Here is a 23,067-nt window from a genome sequence, read left to right as displayed (position 1 = left end):
GAGGTAGAGATGCTGGTGAGATTGCTTAGCTTTAATGTCAATATGGTGAAACCAAGATAGTCCATTGGTGATGTCCACTCTAAGGACTTTAAAGCTCTCAATCTGCTTGACCTCAGCACCAATGATGTAAACAGGAGCACGTACACACCACCCCTCCTTCTTGAATTCACTGACCTGCTCTTCCATTTTGCTGACATTGGAGGAAAGGCTATTGCCATGACACCATTTTGTTAGGTTCTCCATCTCCTTCTTGTACTCCGACCCATTATGGGATCATCTGCAAATTTGAATTGAAAAATGGAGGTAGAGCAGAATCTGGCCTTGCAGTCATGAGTAGGGGATTGAGGATGCTCCAGCGTTGAGGGTAACCTGGCAGAGATGTTGCTGCCTATTCTTAATGATTGCTGTCTGTGGGTCAGGAAGTCAAGAATCCAGTTGCAGAAGGAGGCGTCAAGTCCCAGGTCTAGGAGCTTGCTTGGAATTACAGGTCTAGGAGTTGGCTTGGAATTACAGTAATGAAGGCAAAGCTGGAGTCAATAAACTAACATAAGTGTCTTTACTCTCCAGATGCTCCAAAGCTAAGCGTAGGGCCAGGGAGGCAGTTCTGCTGTAGACCTGATTTGGCAGTAGCTCGTCTAGGAGGCTGCAGATATTGCATGCCGCGACCAGCCTCTCAAATTACTTCATCGTAGTTCATGTCAGAGCCACCAGGTGATAGTCATTGGAGCAAATGAGCTTGTTTATCTTCGGTACCGGGGTGATAGTGGTCTACTTAAAGTGGGGTGAGATCCACAAATAAAAGCAGGGAGACATTAGAAATGTCTGAAAATACCCTTGCCAGCAGATCTGCAATCTAAAGACATAGCTAAGGACACTATCTGGGCCAGATACTTTCTGTGGGTTCACTCTTTGGAAAACTGATCTGATGTCTGCAGTGGTTTCTGTGGGTTCAGGTGAATTGGAGGTTGGTGAGCTGGGTGGTGACATTCCGATCCCATTCTGTTGAAAACTTGCACAGAATGTGTTAAGATCATCAGGAAGGGATGTGCTTTTGTTTGCAATACAGCCTTCGTTTTGTAGCCTGTTATACCATGTGAGCCCTGCCACAACTGACAGCTGGCCTCGGATTTAATTTTGGACTGATATTACCTCTTGATATCCCTGATAGCTTTATGGAGGTTATATCTCAATTTCTTATAAAGGTCAGGATCACCTGATTTGGTACACATTCCTGAACACTGACTTGCTGGCTGCTGTGTCTTTGAATACAGACCAGCAACTCAAAGCAGTTACCTATAAGTTCTTCTGTCTCCTCAAGCCAGTAGCATATGAGTTTGTGTTCCGACTTTTCAGCACCTGTAGTTCCGTGGTGGGGGTAAAACTGGGCTGGATAGTTTGCTGTGGGGATGGTGTCAAGGCCTACATAGGTTTTCTGATGGATCACACCATCAGGTGCCTGTATCAATTTTCCCCTGAGGCACAGTAACGTTTCCAATCCAAGAATGCCTTGCATTTGCAGTCTTTTTGCTCCCTGATCTCCTGATCATTCTCCTCTGATCATGCCTGGTGATTTCCAGTGGAAAAGCTGAAAGCCTCTTAAGTGCTAATTAAGTGTTAATACAGTCCAGCGCTGACGCTGGTGTCATTTGCTTACGTGTGTGAGCTCTCGTCTGAAAAGTGGATATTTGTGGTATGTAATCTTGAGTTTTAAATATGGATTTTCATGTTACTTGCATTGTTTAGTGTCCAGGTTGATGGAGATAACAGACAGGAAGTCACAATGCATGAAACCTATTTTAGGTTTCTAAAGATACTGGACAAAATGGTTGTTAACAATCCCAACATATTACTATACATCCTATCAGCAGAGATCTTGTATAACTACAATTAAAACTGTACAATAAGACTACATTTTCTAATTTGTTTACCATTCTGTCTACCACTTATCCCTGGTTTGTTGCATCTGCTGTTCCTGCAGGGCAGAATTTTGTTCTACAGCTAGTAAACAGGAATGTTTATGTAAGCAAGGTCCCATATGTAGCATACAATAATTTTCCTTAAGAGGCAGATGGCTTTTTAACATCTTCAGTAGATTATAAAACAATTATCATAGACTTTCCGGATCAAAGTATAACATTGATATTGCCCGATATGAGACGTAATATATGTGAACAAAAGTTTGCTATCACTTTTCTATTCTATTGCAAAACCAAGCAAGAGGGAAGCAAATCTGCAGTCCTTTAACCCAATTGCAAAAGTTTTATTTTCTGATACAAATACAGATGGTTGTCTCAGTAGTTGAACATTGGATTTGCCACAGAGATGCAAATTGGCTGCTATGTTCTGTTATACTCACAGTAATGACCAACCTAAACAGAGTTTATAACTCTGAGATCTTGAGTTACTTCCATCAGTCTTTAATTGGATATAGGCATCTTCACAACCCATCAACCTTTTGAAAGTTGTCTACCAAACCATGCATAACATGGCCTGGAGTACACATAATTTTGGAGACTGGGGCATTTCATTGCATTGGGTACATCAATGTGTAGTGCCATTAAACACCAGTGGTGCAGTTACATCTCTCGACAGTAGGGGAGAATTTGCTGCCAATTCTCGAAATAAAAGCAATGCGGAGACTGTAACTTGGTAACAGCAAGCTGTCTGTTTTGTTAGTCTCCCCTCTTGCTGTGGAAGGGGGCGACACCTCTCTGTCTCTTGTTAGTGAGAGAGAGAGAGAGAGCCCGTTGCAAATAGTCAGGTGAACAAGAGGTTTTGTTGGACTGCAGATCGTGGTGTCTATGGGGGCTTTGCTATTGTTTGCTTGGTGTGTGTGGTGGGTGCTGATGTTTCCAGCTGAAATACGTGGGAGAGGATTGGTGCTTTGCTGCTGCTTGTATGTGAGAGGGGGAGAGGGAGCTTTGGAGTTCTAACATTTTTTTATGTCATTCATTCTTTGGGATTCTCTTCTGTCTTCAAGGATGTCTGTGAAGAATAAGAATTTCAGGTTGTACACTATATACTGTCTCTGATATTAAATGGAACAATTGATCATCTCAATGCAAGTATAATTTTTAAAAAATGAGTCATTTCAACAGTCAATATTTTTTGTGAGCTTCTTATATTCACAAAGGACGATGCCATACATTAGTAGGGAAAATATTAGAAAGAAAATCCTCGGGAGTGGATTTATGATCACTTGGAAATGTAGGGACTGGCTTGAGGAAGAAAGTAGCATTTTGTGTATCCAAAACATTGCCTCACAAATCGGAGTTTGTTGAGGAGGTTATCAATAGATAAAGACAAGGCAGTAAACGAGGTATACATGGACAAGTTCCTGCTAGGGTCGGTTGGTCTAGAAAGTGAGAGCACATGGGTTCAAAGATGTTTTGGGCAAACTGGATCCAAAATTAGCATGGTGATAGGAGGCACAGGGTAGTGGCGGAGGATTGCTTTTCTGACTGGAAGTCAGCAACCAGTGCAGGGATCAGTGTTGGGATATTTTTTCTTAGTTGGATATATAAATGACTTGGATGAGAATTGCTGCAGTCTGATAAGTAAGTATAGTGATAGCTGTAGAGGTTTTCCTGATATCAAAACAATAGCTTTTCAATTTTTACGAGAATCTGGCTGCAATAGTTTTTAATATTATAACAATATATTTTCTATTGATTTGTGATTCATTTTAACCTCTAGTGATAAGAAATTTTCTGCCTTGGGATTTGGAGCAAGAATTCCTCCTAATTATGTGGTGAGTAGTTTATGCTGACTGTTTTTTGGTGTTACGTTGCTCACACTGCTCTGGGAGTGGCAGTTTCTTTCTATTTTCTCCACCTCTGTTTCCTGTGCAAGTACTTCCTTTTATTTCCTACATGTCCCCTTTTTCTCTGTCCAAGCCGGCACAGACATCAGTGAGAGCTGACTTTCTGTTCAACACTATTTCCCATTCATGAGCCTGCTGTCCGCTGTTACATGTTTTCTCAAGATCCTTGTCCTAAGCTGTAACACCACCTGCTCTGTCTGCCTCTCTCTCTCTTTCTTGTCTGTCCAAACCTAATATTGGCAATGATTCTGTCAAGATACTTGAAGAATATTTGGCACTTATTTGGTAATATTTTCCATTTAATTCCGCTTGCTCGTATATCTTGGCGGAAGGCCTGTCCCCATTTTTGCAAAGGGAAGGAGGTAAATCCTTACATGGTCCAGTTAATTTATTTATGTATGCCCTTTGTGTACTGACTATTGCTATTCAAACCCCAGAAGCTGCACTTAATCTAGGAGAGTTCACTACTAACTCTACCCCACACACTTTCTCTGTTGACTTCCATCATCTCAGTTCAATAAATATGTAGAATAAATTTGTCCAGTTCTCCAAAGCGCTTCTTGGTCAAGATAAATTGCTTTTTTTCCCTCAAACTTCACATTATACCATGATGGCTCTAAATTTGCTATAGTATAATTTGCACATACACTTCAGGTTTATGGAAAACACATCTTTAATTCAAGATTTTCACTCTGATAGTGTATGGAATCTATTTTCCAATATTTATAAGTCACAACCTATTGCCCAGAGCTACAGTGGAGGAGGAGAGGATGTTTCCTTTTGTGAGAGAATCTAGCACAAGAGCGCTGTGGTTGAAATTAAGAAGACACCTATTTAAGACCAAGACAAGGCAAAATGACTTCTCCTAGTGGGTCGAGTGTCTTTAGAGCTAGGGAGTTGTGTGCATAGAACCATGTTCTTTGACACAGAAAGTCCGTGGCAACCATAAGCCATCAATCATCCACTTTGATTAAACCTGTACCAGTTGCTCTTTATTTCCCCACATTCCCATCAGATTCTGCCATTCATTTACACAACAGAGACAATTAGTGATTAACCTGCTGACATACATGATTTTGGACTGTAGAACTCTCTGTTCAGGGAAGCAGTAAAAGCTCCCTTAGTAAATGTACAAAGGTATTTAAGACACAAATAAACTTCTGAATCTATGGGGAGTTAAGGGTCTTGAGGAAAAGGCAGAGAGGTGGAGATGACTTCGTGGCCAGATCAGCCATGACCTTAGTGAATGGTGGAGCAGGTTCAACTGACAAGATGGTCGACTCCTGCTCCTATTTCTTATGTTCTCGTGAAATGTAGAGCACCGAGACATGGGAGAAAACTGGCAACCCACACAGTCACAGGGAGAAGATGCAAGCTGAATGCAGATAGCACCGCAGGTCAGGATTGAACCTGGGTTGCTGGAGCTGTGACCCCAGTGTTACTCTAAACATGTGGTGGAAGCAGAGACTTCTAAGGAACAGGTAGTCACAAACAAGGAGGTGAAGTGTCACTGCTGGTAGATGGGAGTGCAGAATCTCATTGCAGGACAGGTTTGTGGGGTTTACCAACTTACATTCAAATAGTTCTGTTGTATACAATTGACCAAAACTGTGAAGTAGAATAGAAAATGTTGTGGTCTCTAAATGTGCAAAGCTGAATCATTACTTAAATTCAGGACTGTGCTTTCTGCATTTCATGCACTGCGCTTTTTCTTAAATACATGCAGTGTGAGCAGGACTGGTTCATTACAGAATAACTGGGTTTTACCAATTTGTGATAGTATTGAGTTCAGTGATAAGAATCGCTGTGGGAGTCAGAAGCTTCCTCTTATTGGAGCTAGCTCAGATTGTATTATAAGACCATAAGATATAGGAGCAGAATTAGGCCATTTGGCCCATCGAGTCTGCTCCACCATTTCATTATGGCTGATCCAATTCCCTCTCAGCCACAGTCTTGTGCCTTCTCCCATAGCCCTTCATGCCCTGACTATCAAAAATCTATCAAACTCTTCTTTAAATATACCCAATAATATGGCCCCCAAAGCCACCTGTGGAAATGAATTTCACAGATCCACCACTCTCTGACTAAAGAAATTCCTCCTCACCTCCGTTCTAAAAGGACACTCCTCTATTCTGAGGCTGTGTCCTCTGGTCTTAGACTGTCCCACCATCAGAAATATCCTCTCCACATCCACTCTATCGAGGTCTTTCAACAGTTGAAAGGTTTCAATGAGATTCCCCCCTCATCATTCTGAATATTAGCGAGTACAGGCCAGAGCCATCATATGCCTTTCAATCCCAGAATCATTTTCGTGAACCTTCTTTGAACCCTCTCGAATGTCAGCACATCCTTTCTTGGATAAAGGGCCCAAAACTGCTCACAATACTCCAAATGAGGCCTCTTCCGTGCTTTATAAAGCCTTAACATTACACTTTAGGAAATAGGAACAGGAGAAGGTATTCGTAAGCTATGTTTAACCTAACTTTCACTTTTCTGGTTGATTCCCATTTCCTGGCGGAACATAAGAACATAAAATTAGGAGTAGGCTAGTTAGCTCTTCTGCCGGTTCCACAATTAAGTAAAATCTTGGTTAATTATTTACTTCAACATCAGGACTAACCCCATATTCCTCCATTCCCCTAATATCTCAATATGTGTCTTGATACTCCACATCCTTCTTGGATAGAATATTTCAAAAATTCACTATCTTCATGACAAATGTTCTCCTGAATGTTCTGAATTCAGTATCTTCATGACAGAAAATGTTCTCCTGAATGTTGACTCCCTTTTTGGGGCTGTATCCCGGTTTTTGGCAGTCCCACCAGTGGAATCTTGCACTCCAGACCTAACTTGCAAGTTTGCTAATAATTTTGAATGTTCCAAGTAGATCATCTCCTGTTAATCTAAACTCAAGAAACATAGAACCATTCTGGTTAACTCCCCTCTTACAACCAAACTACTATTCTAGGAATCAAATATAAATGCTTGCTGCTCTCTTTCTGATGCATGTATATCCTTCCAAAGTCAGGTGACCAAAACGTTTTTCCAAATGTAGTATTACCAGGGTCTTGAGTAATCAAAATGTACTTAAGTCCTCGTCCAATACAGACTAAAGTATTTTTGCCTTCCTAATTGCTTGCTATATCTGCATGTTAACTTTCAATGATTTCTATTCATGGTCATGCATGACTGCCTAACTCCAAGCCCTCTCAATCTCTTATCGTTTGAGACTCATTATTTCTACAAGGCAGATTATGATCTCACATTTTTCCGCACTATATTCCACCTGCTGTGTCCTTGACCAGTAATTTGCCTGCATTAAGAAATTCTGTGACATTCCAATGAGATTCCCATTGGGCACATCTGTACATTCTATTAACATGGAAGAGGAGGTGCAGCAGATCATGGATCATGTGGCTTACAAATACAACAGGAGATAGAAAATGCTTCCCTTAAGGGCAGTTACAATAGTCATGGGGGATTCAATCTGCAGGTAGATTGGGAAAATCAGGTTGGTGCTGAATTACAGGAATGGGAATTTCTAGAGTAAAGAAGGTATTCTGAAGGAAGGCTGACACAACTGTGACTAACAAGCCAACATAAAAATCAAAGGGATGGCTTATCATTGAGCAAAAATTAGTGGGAAATTAAAGGTTGGGAAGCTTTTAAAAACCAATGAAAGGCAACTAAAAAAGTCATTAAGAAGATAAAGATGGAACACAAAAGTAAGCTAGCCAATAATATTAATGAGGATGCAAAACATTTCTTCAGATACATAAAAGACAAAAGAGAGGTGTGAGTGGATATCAGACTGCTGGAAAATGATGCTGGCAAGGTAGTAATGGGGGACAATTAAATGGTGGATGAACTGAATAAGTATTTTGCATCTTTCTTCACTGTGGAAGACACTAGTAGTATGGTGGAAGTTCCAGGTGACAGGGGGCATGAAGTGTGTGAAGTTACCATAACTAGAGAGCAAGTTCTTGGGAAATTGAAAGGTCTGAAGGTAGATAAGTCACCTGGACCAGATGGTGTACATCACAGGGTTCTGAAAGAGGTGGCTGAAGAGATCATTGGGGTATGAGTAACGATCTTTCAAAAATCACTAGATTCTGGAATGGATCTGGAAGAATGGAAAATTACAAATGTGTCTCCACTCTTCAAGAAGGGAGAGAGGCAGAAGAAAGGAAACTATAGGCCAGCTAGTCTGACCTCAGTGGATGGGAAGATGTTGCAGTTGATTATTAAGGATGCAGTCTCAGGGTAGTTGGAGGCACATGATAAAATAGACCATAGTCAGAATGGTTTCCTCAAGGGACAATCTTGCCTGACAAATCTGTTGGGATTCTTTGAAGAATTAATAAGCAGGATTAACAAAGGAGAATCAGTTGATTTGTGTACTTGGATTTTCAGAAGCCCTTTGACAAGGTGCCACACATTAGGCTGCTTTACAAGCTATGAGCCCATGGTATTACAGGAAAGATGCTAGCATGGATAAAGCAGTGGCTAATTGGCAGGAGGAAAAGAGTGGGAATAAAGGGATGACTAGTGGTGTTCCACAGGGGTCTGTGTTGGGATCAATTCTTTTTATGTTATATGTCAATGATTTGGTTGATGGAATTGATAGCTTTGTTGCAAAGTTTGCAAATGATATGAAGATAGGTGGAGAGGCAGGCAGTCTGGAGGAGGTAGGGAGCCGACAGAAGGACATAGACATATTAGGAGAATGGGCAAAGACATAGCAGATGGAATACAGTGTTGGGAAATGTACGGTCATGCACTTTGGTAGAAGAAATGAAAGGGTTGATTATTTTCTAAATGGAGAGAAAATACAAAAACTGAGGTGCAGAGGGACTTGGGAGTCCTTGTGCAGGATTCCCTAAAGGTTAATTTGCAGGTTGAGTCTGAGGTGAGGAAGGCAGATGCAATGTTAGCATTCATGTCAAGAGGACCAGAATATAAAAACAAGGATGTAATGTTGAGACTTTATAAAGCACTGGTGGGGCATCACTGTGAGTATTTTGAGCAGTTTTGGATCACTTATCTTAGAAAGATGTGCGGAAACTAGAGAGGGTACAAAGAAGGTTCACAAAAATGTTTTCAGGTTTGAATGGCTTGTCGTATGAAGAACGTTTGATGGCTGTGGGCTTGTATTCATTAGAATTCAGAAGAAAGAGGGATGATTACAATGAAACCAATCAAATTGTGAAAGGCCTTGATAGAGTTAATGTGGAGAGGATGTTTCCTATGGTGGGACAGTCTAAGACCAGAGGACACAACCTCAGAATAGAGGGGTGTTCTTTCAGAACAAAGATTGGGAGGAATTTCTTTAGCCAGAGAGCTGAGGTTCTGTGAAATTCTTTGCCACGGGCAGCTATGGAGGCCAAGTCTTTATGTTTCCTTAAAGCAGAGGTTGATAGATTGTTGATTGGTCAGGCCATGAAGGGATATGGGGAGAAGGCAGGAAATTGGGGCTGAGATGAAAATTAGATTAGCCATGATGAAATGAGCGAGCAGACTTAATGGACCAAATGGCCTAATTCTGCTCCAATATCTTATAGTCTTATGGACAGGAGGGTGAGGTAGCATCTACAAAGCCAGAACCCTCTAGCATTTTTGTAGTTACCTCATCACTATTTGCTAATAACTGTCCTGTACCATTCAGCTTGGTCTTCTAATATACCGAAACAAACTACAACTAGTTCAGAGTGGATCACATTAATAATGCATTTATTATTTTACTTGCAGTAGAAGTTCTATTTCCAGACAGATATCTGGAAACTAGCTTCGAACTTATGTCTCAAACAAAACATTTTTATACTTTTTTCAGAGAATAGTAATTTGGTTGCTCCATTCCAAAACATTCCTCTATTATCAGCATCCTTATCCAGTTCTGACATTTGTGGTCATTACAAAAAAAACACACACAGCTTCCTATCATAAAACACACACAGATTTGTAAGCCTCCCATCCAAACCAGCTAAGTACCTTGGGATTTCATAGATTCCATTTTGTCACATTATATTTTACAAAAGTTACAAACTCATAAAAAGCTTCAACATTACAGATATATTTCTACATAACTATATATAAATGACAAGTTCCCATGTGGGTTTGATAGGGAGCTAAGCAGTGAGAGGTTGTTTCAATCAAGTGGCAATGGATTACCATGGGTCCCACCTGGATTGCCACATGTCTATCATAATTATGTTCATTTGATTTTTACATTGCTGTGTTATTTCACAGTGATCCGGAGTGCACTTCGGTCATGCATTCACAAGACACCCCGTTTCTGGGGAACACATCATTTTTTTAGCATCACAACAAAGTTGGAGTTTCAAAATTGCTTTCCAAAGTCCAGGATGATATCGATACCACTGCATTTGCTTTCTGAGCCCTTGTGGATTAACTCCCTTGGCTGTATGAACTGAAAATGCAGTCAATCATTTATCACTCAGACTGTGTGTCTGAGATGGTTCTGTGAAGTAGCTGGCACTAAATGTAGCTGCCATCTCTCCCTCACAATACATCTGAAATAAGGTTCATTGTTTCCCTCTTTGGGCACTGAGTGATTTCTCCTATCGTTGTATCGAATGCAGTAGAATTTGTTTGCTTCAAAATACCTAGCTCATTGTTGGTTCTTGCCAATGTTGGGGTTCTCATTTGGAAGCCCCCATACTTCCTCCCTCCTCCCCCACCCCATGGCTGATTTCCTTCCCCATCTCCATCTCTGTAAAACAGGTGGCACTAAATCACATTGGATATCTGTACTGACAAATTCAACCTCAGTGCAGCAAAGTAATCTTAAGTAATTGACTGGTGCAGTCTTCATCATTCTTAGCATTACAAAAGCTGGACTGCTGCTTTTGAAGCTCCTTCACTTTAATCCTTCCCTGTTACAGGGGATTTGTGCCCTTGCATCGCAAAAAGAAATGCAAATGTGTTTGAATTGCAATCAAGCAGAATTAGAAATGTGCATTATTGATTGCTAGAAGCAAATCCCAGCTATAGGGTGGACTGCCAGCTCCAATATCCAACTCTGTGTGCCTTCTGAGCAGCATTGTCAAACCCCCAGTACCCCCTCTTTACTACTGAAGCACATGTTATAGTGCTTCAGAGTTAATATTAAATATGAAAGATTAGTGATCTCAATAATGCAAGAAAATTATGGACAAGGAATCCACTCAGTTCTTCAGTCAGTGAGAATCCAATATATGTAAACCGTTTTATGTTTTTTTCATTTGCTCCATCTCCATATTTGGCATATTATTCTACCTTTTTGTCTCTTTGAGCATGAAGCATGAAATCAGTCCTAAAACTATTTGAGTCCTGAATCTTTACTTCAAAGGAAATTAAGAATTGTGCAATACGAACTCAAGGGCACTGTAAAAACTTAAAAGAAACACAAGTGAAAAGAATAATACTCAACCTATTCAGTCACTTTAATGCATAATACACAGTCCACACTCTTTTTTATTATAAAACTTCATGGAATTGAAAAGAAAACTCTTACTCTCCAAATAACTTTGTGTTTTGTTCTGGGTGAACTTGTGGAATTATGAAGTTTGAATATAGCAAGCTGGCATATTAAATTAGAAAGATAGAGATTCTGTAAATCCAAGTTCTCCCAGTGCCCTCAGTCTATGACACGTATAAAATAGGTGAGTCAGACATGTTTTCACAAAGTAATTCACTGAAAGCTCTTTAAGAAGTTACCCCCACTTAGTCTACCCATATCTCAAGCCTGACCTTAGGCTCTTCTGTTTAATTTCAGGTCTTTTTGAAATTTTATCTCTTTGGAGTGAAAATAGTTAATTAAGCAAATTGTGTTGGTTTATTATTTTCACGTATAACAAGATACAGTGAATAACTTTTATTTGTGTGAGATTCAGGCAGAATATAGTGTAACAGCTACAGAAAAACTGCCGTGCAGGTAAACCAATAAAGTGAAAAGGCCATGACGAGGTAAATTGGGAGATTAAACTACTAAGTCTCTGAGTGTACCAATTATGACAGTGTCAGTATTAGTCTCTTCAATATTAGCTATAGGTCTACACTGAAAATCATTGAAAGCTTAGCATTCATTACTAATTTTAATGTTTCTTATATCAAGCTCCAATATCGGCGTAATTTCGTCAATGAATTACTAATTGATAACTTATGCTGATATTGCAGTTTAATACAAGAAACACCAATACTCATCTTTGGAGTGTGTGACTAAGACTCTCTGGGCAGGAGCAATCAGATTCATTTTTGCATTCATTCGGGAATATTTAAATGTGAAACAAACTGCTAGACTATTGAAAAATATTCATTTCTTTGATGCCTATATAATTTGCTTTAAACAGTGCAATTAAAAAAAAGATGAAACTGTATAAAATTATAACAGAGGTTTATTTGAATGAGTCCATCGTTAACAGCTCCAATAACCCTGAACTCACGTGACATGGAACCAGGAAGGGCTGGGAACACTCAGCAGCTCAGGCAGCATTTGTGGAAAGAGAAACTGTTCTTCCAAGTGAAACATTAACTCTGTTTCTCCTACTGCAGATCCTGCCTGAGCTGCTGAGTGTTTCCAGCTCTTCCTGGTTTTTATTTGCACCATCTGGAGTGCTTTACATTTCACTAGCTGAACCAGAATTGTATGGCCAGACTTGTTGGTCAAGACAGCTGAGCAGTGAAACTCTCCAATGATATAACAGGGCATATGGACAGACCACAATACACTACACCCACAAAACCCTCTTTGACAGTTCAAAGAAGCCAGGCCATGCTCTCTTCTCATTGCTACCATCAGGAAGGAGGTACAGCAGCCATAGGACCTACACCACCAGGTTGAGGAACAGTTATTACTCCTCTTGCGGGATGAGGGAAGGCAGGGAGATCTCCGGTGTCCCTGACCAGTACAACTGCGGGAAGTGCGTCCTGCTGCAGCTTCTAGCGTTAAGGAGTTGGAGCTGGAACTGGATGAACTCTAAATCATTTAGGAGGCTGACTGGATGATAAATAGGACATATAAAGAGGTAGTTACACCCAAGGTGCAGGACACAGGAAACTGGGTGACAGTTAGGAAGGGGAAAAGGGTTAAGGAACCAGTGCAGAGTACCCCTGTGGCCATCCCCTTCAAAAACAGGTATATTACTTTGGATACTGCTGAGGGGATGACCTAACAGAGGAAAGTCACAGTGGTCGGGTCTGTGACTCAGAAGGGAAGGGGGATGAAGAGGTACGCTGTGGTGATAGGGGATTCATTAGTTAGGGGGACAGACAAGAGGTTCTGTTGGCGAGAATGAGATTCCCGGATGGTATGCTGACTCACGGGTGCCAGGGTTAGGGATATCTCAGATCGAGTCCTCAGCTTTAAGTGGAGGGTGAACAGCCAGAAGTCGCGGTCTATGTAGGTACCAATGACGTGGGTAGGATAAGTGATGAGGTTCTGTATAGGGAGTTCAGGGAGTTAGGTGCTAAGTTAAAGGGCAGGATCTCCAGGATTGTGATCTCAGGACTATGACCCGTGCAACTTGCTACTGAGATTACAACTAGGAAGATTATACAGTTTAACACATGGCTAAGGAGTTGATGTAGGAGGGAGGGCATAAGATTTTTGGATCATTGGTCTCTCTTCCAGGGAAGGTGGGACCTGTACAGAAGGGGGACTAATATCTGAGTGGGAAGGTTTGTTAATGCTGCAAAGTGGAGTTTAAACCAGAGTTGCAGGGGGATGGGAACCAGGGTGCCGAACAGTTCGTGGAGAGGTTGTGGAGGTAGATGTTGGTAAGACCTCAGTAAGTTAGGAATCAAAATGTTGAGAATGATGCAACAAATTGAACAAGGGTGAAGGTGTTGTATCTAGATGCATGCAGTATATGGAATAAAGAAGATGAAATTGCAGCATTGTTGCAGATTGGCAGTTATGATGTTGTAGGCGTCACGGAATCATGGCTTAAAGATTATAGCTGTGAGCTTAATGTCCAAGTCTACACGTTGTATTGAAAGGATAGGCAGGAAGGCAGAGGGGGTGACCTTGTACGGTTAGTAGAGAAATGAAATCAAATCATTAGGAAGAAGTGACACAGGGTTGGAAGGTGCTGAATCATTGTGGATAGAGCTAAGGAACTGCACAGGTAAAAAGACCCTGATGGGGGTTGTATGCAGACTCCACAAACAGTCGTAAGGATGTTGCCTACAAATTACAAAGGGAGATAGAAAATGCATGCCAAAGGGCAATGTTACAATAGTCATGGGGGATGTGAATATGCAGGTAGATTTGTGAAAATCAGGTTAGTGCTGGATTCAAGGAAGGAATTTTTTGAGAGCTTACGAGCTTGTTTTTTATTCTGGATTGGGTGTTGTGCAATGACCCAGAATTGATTAGAGAGCTCAAGGTAGAAGAACCCTTAAGGGAAAGTGATCATAATATTATCAAATTCACCCTAAAATTTGAGAAAGAAAAGCTAAAGTCAGATGTATCAGTATTGCAGTGGAGTACAGGGAATTACACAGGCATGAGAGAGCAGTTGGCCAGAATTGATTGGAAAGGAACATTGGCAGAGATGATAGCAGAGCAGCAATGGCTGAAATTACTGGAAGCGATTGGGAAGGCACAGGATATATACATCCCAAAGACGAAGAAGTACTCTAAAGGAAAGATAACAAAACCATGGCTAAGAAGAGAAATCAAAGCCAACATAAAAGCCAAAGAGAGGGCATATAACACAGCAAAAGAAAGTTCCAAGTTAGAGGATTAGGAAGCTATTAAAAACCAACAGAAGGCAACTAAAAAGTCATTAAGAAGGTAACAATGGAATATAATAGTAAGCTTGCCAATAATATTAATGAGGATACCAAAGTTTCTTCAGATACATAAGGTACATCAGAGAAGTGAGAGTGGATATTGGACTGCTGGAAATCAATGCAGGAGAAGCAGTAATGGGGGACAACGAAATAGCAGATGAACTGAATAAGCATGTTGCATCAGTCTTCGCTGTGGACGACGCTAGCAGTATGGTGGAAGTTCCAGGTGTCAGGGGGCAAGAAGTGTGTGAAGTTGCACAGAAACAGAGAAAAACATAAGTCACAATACAGGCCCTTCAGCCCACAAATCTGTGTCTGACATGTCCCTACCTTAGAGCTACCTAGGTTTTACCCATAGCCCTCTATTTTTCTTAGCTCCATGTAGCCATCCAGGAGTCTTTTAAAAAACCCTATCGTTTCCGCCTCCACCACCGTCTCTGGCAGCCCATTCCACGCACCCACCACTCTCTGAGTAAAAAAACTTACCCCTGACATCTCCTCTGTACCTACATCCAAGCACCTTAAAATTTTAAAATTATGCCCTCTCGTGCTAGTCATTTCAGCCCTGGGGAAAAGCCTCTGACCATCCACACAGTCAATGCATCTCATTATCTTGTACATCTCTATCAAGTCACCTCTCATCTTCCGTGGCTCGAAGAAGAAAAGGCCGAGTTCACTCAACCTATTCTCATAAGGCATGTTCTCCAATCCAGGAAACATCCTTGTAAGTCTCCTCTGCACCCTTTCTATGGTTTCCACATCCTTCCTATAGTGAGGCGACCAGAATTGAGCAGAGTACTCCAAGTGGGGTCTGACCAGGGTCTTATTTAGCTGCAACATTACCTTTTGGCTCCTAAACTCAATTCCATGATTGATGAAGGCCAATGCACCAAATGCCTTCTTAACCACAGAGTCAACATGTGTAGCAGCTTTGAGTGTCCTATAGACTTGGACCCCAAGATCCCTCTGATCCTCCACACTGCCAAGAGACTTACAATTAATGCTATATTCTGCCATCATATTTGACCTACCAAATGAACCAGCTCACCCTTATCTGGGTTGAACTCCATCTGCCACTTCTCAGCCCAGTTTTGTATCCTATCAATGTCCCGTTGTAACCTTTGACAGCCCTCCACACTATCCACAACACACCCAACCTTTGTATCATCAGCAAATTTACTAACCCATCCCTCCACTTCTTCATCCAGGTCATTTATAGATATCACAAAGAGTAGGGGTCACAGAACAGATCCCTGAAACACACCACTGGTCACCGGCCTCCATACAGAATATGACCTGTCTACAACCACTCTTTGCCTTCTGTGGGCAAGCCAGTTCTGGATCCATAAAGCAATGTCCCCTTGGATTCCATGCCTCCTTACTTCCTCAATGAGCCTTGCATGGGGTACCTTGTCAAATGCCTTTCTGAAATCCATATACACTACATCTACGGCTCTACCTTCACCTATGTGCTTAGTCACATCCTCAAAAAATTCAATCAGGCTCGTAAGGCATGACCTGCCTTTGACAAAACCATGCTGACTATTCCTAATCACATTATGCCTCTCCAAATGTTCATAAATCCTGCCTCTCAGGATCTTCTCCATCAATTTACCAACCACTGAAGTAAGACTCACTGGTCTATAATTTCCTGGGCTATCCTTACTCACTTTCTTGAATAAGGGAACAACACCTGCAACCCCCCAGTCCTCCGGAACCTCTCCCATCCTCACTGATGATGCAAAGATCATTGCCAGAGGCTCAGCAATCTCCTCTCTTGCTTCCCATGGTAGCCTGGGGTACATCCCGTCTGGTCCCGGGGACTTATCCAACTTGATGCTTTTCAAAAGCTTCATCACATCCTCTTTCTTAATATCTACATTCTCAAGCTTTTCAGTCCACTGCAAGTCATCCCTACACTTGCCAAGATCCTTTTCCATAGTGAATACTGAAGCAAAGATTTCATTAAGTACCTCTCCTATTTCTTACGGTTCCCATTCATACTTTTCCATTGTCACACTCGATTGATCCTATTCTCTCATGTCTTATCCTCTTGCTCTTCGCACACTTGTAGAATGCCTTGGAGTTTTCCTTAATCCTCTCCGCCAAGGCCTTCTCATGGCCCCTTCTGGCTCTCCTAATTTCATTCTGAAGCTCCTTCCTGCTAGCCTTATAATCTTCTAGATTCATATCATTACCTAGTTTTTTGAACCTTTCATAAGCTCTTCTTTTCTTCTTGACTAGATTTACAACAGCCTTTGTGCACCACGGATCTTGTACCCTACCATCCTTTCCATGTCTCATTGGAACGTACCTACTCATAACCCCACACAAATATCCCCTGATCATTTGCCACATTTCTTCGGTATGTTTCCCTGAGAACACCTGTTTCCAATTTATGCTTCCAAGTTCCTGCCTAATAGCCTCATAGTTCCCCTTACTCCAATTAAACATTTCCCTAACTTGTCTGTTCCTATCCCTCTCCAATTCCTAGAGAGAAGGTTCTTGGGAAACTGAAAGGTTTGAAGGTAGATAAGTCACCTGGACCAAATGGTGTACACCCCAGCATTCTGAAAAAGGTGGCTGAAGAGATTGTGGAAGCATTAGTAACGATTATTCAAGAATCCAGAATGGTTCTGGAAGACTGGAAAATTACAAATGTCAGTTCTCGCTTCAAGAAGGCCAGTTAGTCTAACTTCAGTAGCTGGGAAGATGTTGGTGTCAATTATTAAGGATGAAATCTCAGGATACTTGGAGCACATGATAAAATAGGCTATAGTCAGCATGGTTTCCTCAAGGGAAAATCTTGCTTGACAAATTTGTTGAAATTCTTAGAATAAATAGCAAGCTGGATAAACAAAGAAGATTTGGTTGATTTGTGTACTTGGATTTTCAGAAGGCCTTTGACAAGGTGCCACACATGAGGCTGCTTAACAAGCTACAAGCCCATGGTATTACAGGAAAAGTTCTAGCATGGATAAAGCAGTGGCTGATTGGCAGGAGGCAAAGCGTGGGACTAAGGGGAACCTTTTCTGACTGGCTGCCGGTGACTAGTGGTGTTCCACAGGTGTTTGTGTTGGGACCAATTCTTTTTACATTTTATGTCAACGATTTGGATGATGGAATTGATGATTTTGTTGATAGGTTTGCAGGCAATATGAAGATAGGTAGAGGGGCAGGTAATTTTGAGGAAGTAGAGAGGCTACAGAAAGACAGACGGATTGGGGGAATCGGCAAAGAAAGCGCAGATGGAATACAGTGTTGGGAAGTGTACGGTCATGCACTTTGGTAGAAGAAATGAAAGGGTTGACTATTTTCTAAGTGGAGAGAAAGTACAAAAACTGAGACACAAGTCTCAGTTGGGAGTCCTTGTGCAGGATTCCCTAAAGGTTTATTTGCAGGTTGAGCCTGTAGTGAGGAAGGCAAATGCAATGTTAGCATTCATTTTGAGAGGACTAGAATATAAAAGCAAGGATATAATGTTGAAACTTTATAAAGCACTGATGAGGCCTCACTTGGAGTATTGTGAGCAGTTTTGGCCCCCTTATCTTAGAAAGGATGTGCTGAAACTGGAGACGGTTCAAAGGAGGTTCATGAAAATGATTCCAGGATTGAATGGCTTGTCATATGAAGAATGTTTAATAGCTGTGGGTATGTATTCACTAGAATTCAGAATAATGAGGGGTGACTTCATTGAAACCTATTTAATGGTAAAAGGCTTTGATAGAGTGGATGTGGAAAGTCTAAGACCAGAGGACACAGCCTCAGAATAGAGGGGTGTCCTTTTAGAACAGAGATGAGGAGGGATTTCTTTAGAAAGAGAGTGGTGTGTCTGTGGAATTCTTTGCCACAGGCAACTTTGGAGGCCAAGTCTTTATGTATATCTAAGGCAGAGGCAGGTAGATTCTTGATTGATCAGGGCAGGAAGGGATACAGGGAGAAGGAAGGAGAGGAGAATTGGATGAAATGGCTGAGCAGAATCAATGGGCCGAATGGCCTAATTCTGCTCCTATATCTTATGGTCTCAGCCATTAGGCTCTTGAACCCAAGGGAATAAGTTTACTCAACGTCTCACCTTAACACTGAGCTGTTCCTGCAACCTATGGACTCACTTTCAAGGGCTTTTCATCTCATGTTATTGGTATTTATTGCTTATTTATTTATTATTATTATTTTCTTTTTGTATTTGAGTTTTTGGGTGTAGAGTACTCTGAAGGGAGAGGGTGAACAGCCAGAAGTCTTGGTACACTTTAGTACCAATGACATGGGTAGAAAAAGGGAGGAGGTCCTAAAGAGAGAATTCAGGGAGTTAGGTAGGAAGCTGAAAAGCAGAACCTCTAGGGTAGTAATCTCAGGATTGCTGCCTGTGCCACGTGCTAACGAGGACAAAAATGGCATGATCAGGCATATTAATGTATGGCTGAGAGACTGGTGTAGGGGGTAGGGCTTCAGATTCCTGGATCATTGGGATCTTTTCTGGGGGAGGTATGACGTGTATAAAAAGGATGGGTTACACCTGAACCCAAAGGGGTCCAATATCCTAGCGGGCACATTTAATAGAGCTGATTGGGAGGGTTTAAACTAACTTGGCAGGGAGATGGGAACCAGAGTGACAGGGCTGAGGAAGGGCAAACCAGAAATAAATCAAAGATAGCGTGCAACAGAGATTTTAGAAAGAACAGGTAGGAGATGAGGCTTAATCACAGCCAGTGGCATAAGTTACAGGGCAATAGAGGCATGGTGCAGTTAAAACAGAAAGCAACAAATACTGGACTGAAAGTGTTATACTTGAATGTACGCAGCATAAGGAATAAAATGAATGATCTTGAAATTCAGCTACAGATTGGAAAATATGACGTTGTGGCCATCTCTGAAATTTAGATTTAGATTATGAGGACACGCAGTCCTCTTTTATTGTCATTTAGTAATGCATGCATTAAGAAATGATACAATATTCTTCCGATGTGATATCACAGAAACACAGGACAGACCAAGACTGAAAAACTGACAAAAACCACATAATTATAATATATAGTTACAACAGTGCAACAATACCATAACTTGATGAAGAACAGGCCATGAGCACGGTAAAAAGTTCAAAGTCTCTCGAAAGTCCCACATCTCATGCAGACGGGAGAAGAAAGAAAACTCTCCCTGCCATGCCCGACCACAGTCCGACTCTGAGTCGTCCGAAAACTTCGAGCTCCGACCAGCCCTCCAGCACCACGTACCGAGCACCAACTCTGCCGAATGCTTCGACCCCAGCCCTGGTAGCCAGCAGCAGGCAAAGCCAAGGATTTTGAGGCCTTCCCTCTGGAGATTCTTGATTGCACAGTAGTAGCGGCAGCGAATTGGGCATTTCAGAAGTTACTCCAGATGTTCTTCCGTGCTCTCACGGCTGTCTCCATCAAATCAGAATTGGCTAAAGGATGACTGCCATTGGGAGCTGAACGTCCAAGGATATACGGTGTATCGGGAAGATAGGTTAGTAGGCAGCGGGGTTGGTGTGGCCCTGTGTATAAGAAATAATATTAAATCATTAGAAAGAGATGACGTAGGATTGGAAGGTGTAGAGTCTCTATGGGTTGAGTTAAGAAATGGCAAGGGTAAAAGGACCCTAATGGCAGTTTTATACAGGCCTCCAAACAGCAGCTGGGATGTGGATTGCAAATTACAGCAGGAGATAGAAAAGGCGTGTCAGAAAGGCAATGTCATGATAATCATTGGGGATTTTAATATGACAGTGGATTGAGAAAACCAGGTCAGTACTGGATCTCAAGAGAGAGAATGTCTAAGGGATGGCTTTTTAGAACAGCTTGTTGTTGAGACCACTAGGGGATCGGCTGTGCTAGATTGGGTGTTGTGGAGGTGATAAGAGAGCATAAGATTAAGGAACCCTTAGGGAACAGTGATCACAATATGATCGTGTTCACATTGAAACTTGAGAGGGAAAAAATAAAATCCAATGTGTCGGTATTTCAGTGGAATAAAGGAAATTACAATGGCACGAGAGGGGAACTGGCCGAAGTTGACTGGAAAGAGACACTATCAGGAAGAACAGCAGAGCAGCAATGGCTGGAGTTTCTGCAAAAAAAAGAGGGAAGTGCAAGACAGAGATATTTAAGAAATTTTCAAAGGGAGGAAAGACACTACCATGGTTGACAAGTGAAGTCAGAGCCAAAGTAAAAGCAAAAGAGAGGGCATACAAGGAAGCTAGAGCAAGTGGGAAGATTGAGCATTGGGAAACTTTTAAAACTTGCAGAAGGAAACTAAGAAGGTCATTAGGAAGGAAAAGATGAGTTATGAAAGGTAACTGGTGACTAATATCAAAGAAGATACGAAAAGCATTTTTAAGTATATAAAGGGTAAAAGAGAGTCGAGGGTAGATATAGGACCAATACAAGATGACGCTGGAGATATTGTAATGAGAGATGCAGAGATGGCAGAGGAAATTAGTGCATATTTTGCATCAGTCTTCACAGTGGAAGACATCTGTAGTATACTGGACATTCAAGAGTGTCCTGGAAGTGAAGTTTGTGCAGTGAAAATTCTGACTGAGAAGGTGCTCAGGAAGCTTAATGGTCTGAGGGTGACTAAATCTCCTGGACTTGATGGAATGCACCCTTTTGAGAGGGATTGCAGAGGCATTAACGATGATCTTTCAAGAATGGATAGCTTCTGGGATTGTAGCAGATGACTGGAAAATTGCAAATGTTACTCCGCTATTTAAGAAGGGTGGGAGGCAGCAGAAAGGAAACTATAGACCTGTTAGCCTGACATCAGTGGTTGGGAAGTTGTTGGAATTGATTGTTAGGGATGAGATTATGGCGTACCTGGAGGCACATAACAAGATAGGCGAAAGCCAGCATGGTTTCCTGAAAGGAAAATCCTGCCTGACAAACCTACTGCAATTCTTTGAGGAAATTACAAGCAGGGTAGATGAAGGAGATGCAGTAGACATGGTGTACTTGGATTTTCAGAAGGCCTTTGACAAGGTGCCGCACATGAGGCTGCTTAGCGAGATAAGAGCCCTTGGAATTACAGGGAAGTTACTAGCATGGGTGGAGCATCGGCTGGTGGGCAGAAAACAGAGACTGGGAATAAAGGGATCCGATTTTGACTGACTGCCGGTTACCAGTGGAGTTCCACAGGGGTCGGTATTGGGACCACTGCTTTTTATAATGTATGTCAATGATTTGGACTACGGTATTAATAGATTTGTGGCTAAATTTTCCAATGATACAAAGATAGGTGGAGGAGCGGGTAGTGTTGAGGAAACAAAGAGCCTGCAGAGAGACTTAGATAGTTTAGGGGAATGGGCAAAGAAGTGGCAAATGAAATACAATGTTGGAAAATGTATGGTCATGCACTTTCGTGGAAGAAATAAAGGGGCAGACTATTATTTTGATGGGGAGAGAATTCAAAATGCAGAGATGCAAAGGGACTTGGGAGCCATTGTGCAAGATACTCTAAAATTTAACCTCCAGGTTGAGTCAATTGTGACGAAGGTGAATGTAAACACAAAATAATCTGTAGATGCTGGGATCAAAGCAACACTCACAACACGCTGGAGGAACTCAGCATGTCGGGCAGCATCCGTGGAAAAGATCAGTCGATGTTTCGGGCCGGAACCCTTCAAGGGTTCCGGCCTGAAACATCGACTGATCATTTCCAGGGATGTTGCTCGACCTACTGAGTTCCTCCAGCGTGTTGAAGGTGAATGTAATGTTGGCATTCATTTCTAAAGGTATAGAATTTTAGAGCAGGAATGTGATGTTGAGGCTCTATAAGGCACACTTGGAGTATTGTGTGCAGTTTTGGGCTCCTTACTTTAGAAAGGATATACTGACATTGGAGAGGGTTCAGAGAAGATTCACAAGAATGATTCCAGGAATGAAAGGGTTACCTTATGAGAAACATCTGGCAGCTCTTGGGCTGTATTCCCTGGAGTTCAGGAGAATGAGGGGGGATCTCATAGAAACATTCCAAATGTTAAAAGGCCTGAACAAATTAGATATGGCAAAGTTATTTCCCATGGTGGTGGATTTTAGGACAAGAGGCCGCAACTTCAGGATTGAAGGACGTCCATTTAGAACTGAATTGCAGAAAAATTACTTCAGTCAGAGGGTGGTAAATCTGTGGAATTTGTTGCCACGAGCGGTTGTGGAGGCCAAGTCATTAGGTGTTTTTAAGGAAGAGATAGATAGATTCTTGATTAGCCAGGGCATCAAAGCGTATGGGGTGAAGGCGGGAGTGTGGGGATGACTGGAAGAATTGGATCAGCCCATGATTGAGTGGTGGAGCAGACTCGATGGGCCGAATGGCCTACTTCTGCTCCTATATCTTATGGCTTTATGGTCTTATTTGCACAGTTTGTTTTCTTTTGCACACTGGCTGCTTGTCCGTCTGGTTGTGTGTGGTTTTTCATTGATTCTATTGTGTTTCTTTGT

General features: G+C 41.7%; 1 protein-coding gene across 2 annotated transcripts in view; it reads left to right on the top strand.

Annotated features, from left to right (window-relative positions):
* cpne7 (copine VII) overlaps positions 1 to 23,067 on the top strand; it is a 128,582-nt gene that overhangs the window by 90,135 nt on the left and 15,380 nt on the right. For both annotated transcript variants that reach the window (XM_063067039.1, XM_063067040.1), the window contains exon 11: positions 3,697 to 3,751. In XM_063067039.1, coding sequence (XP_062923109.1) covers positions 3,697 to 3,751 — 55 coding nt within the window. The remainder of the gene's footprint in view (positions 1 to 3,696; positions 3,752 to 23,067) is intronic.

This window comes from Mobula hypostoma, chromosome 14, assembly GCF_963921235.1.
Source record: "Mobula hypostoma chromosome 14, sMobHyp1.1, whole genome shotgun sequence".
In the NCBI taxonomy this organism is placed as follows: domain Eukaryota; kingdom Metazoa; phylum Chordata; class Chondrichthyes; order Myliobatiformes; family Myliobatidae; genus Mobula; species Mobula hypostoma.
This window is presented reverse-complemented; position numbering and strand designations above follow the sequence as displayed.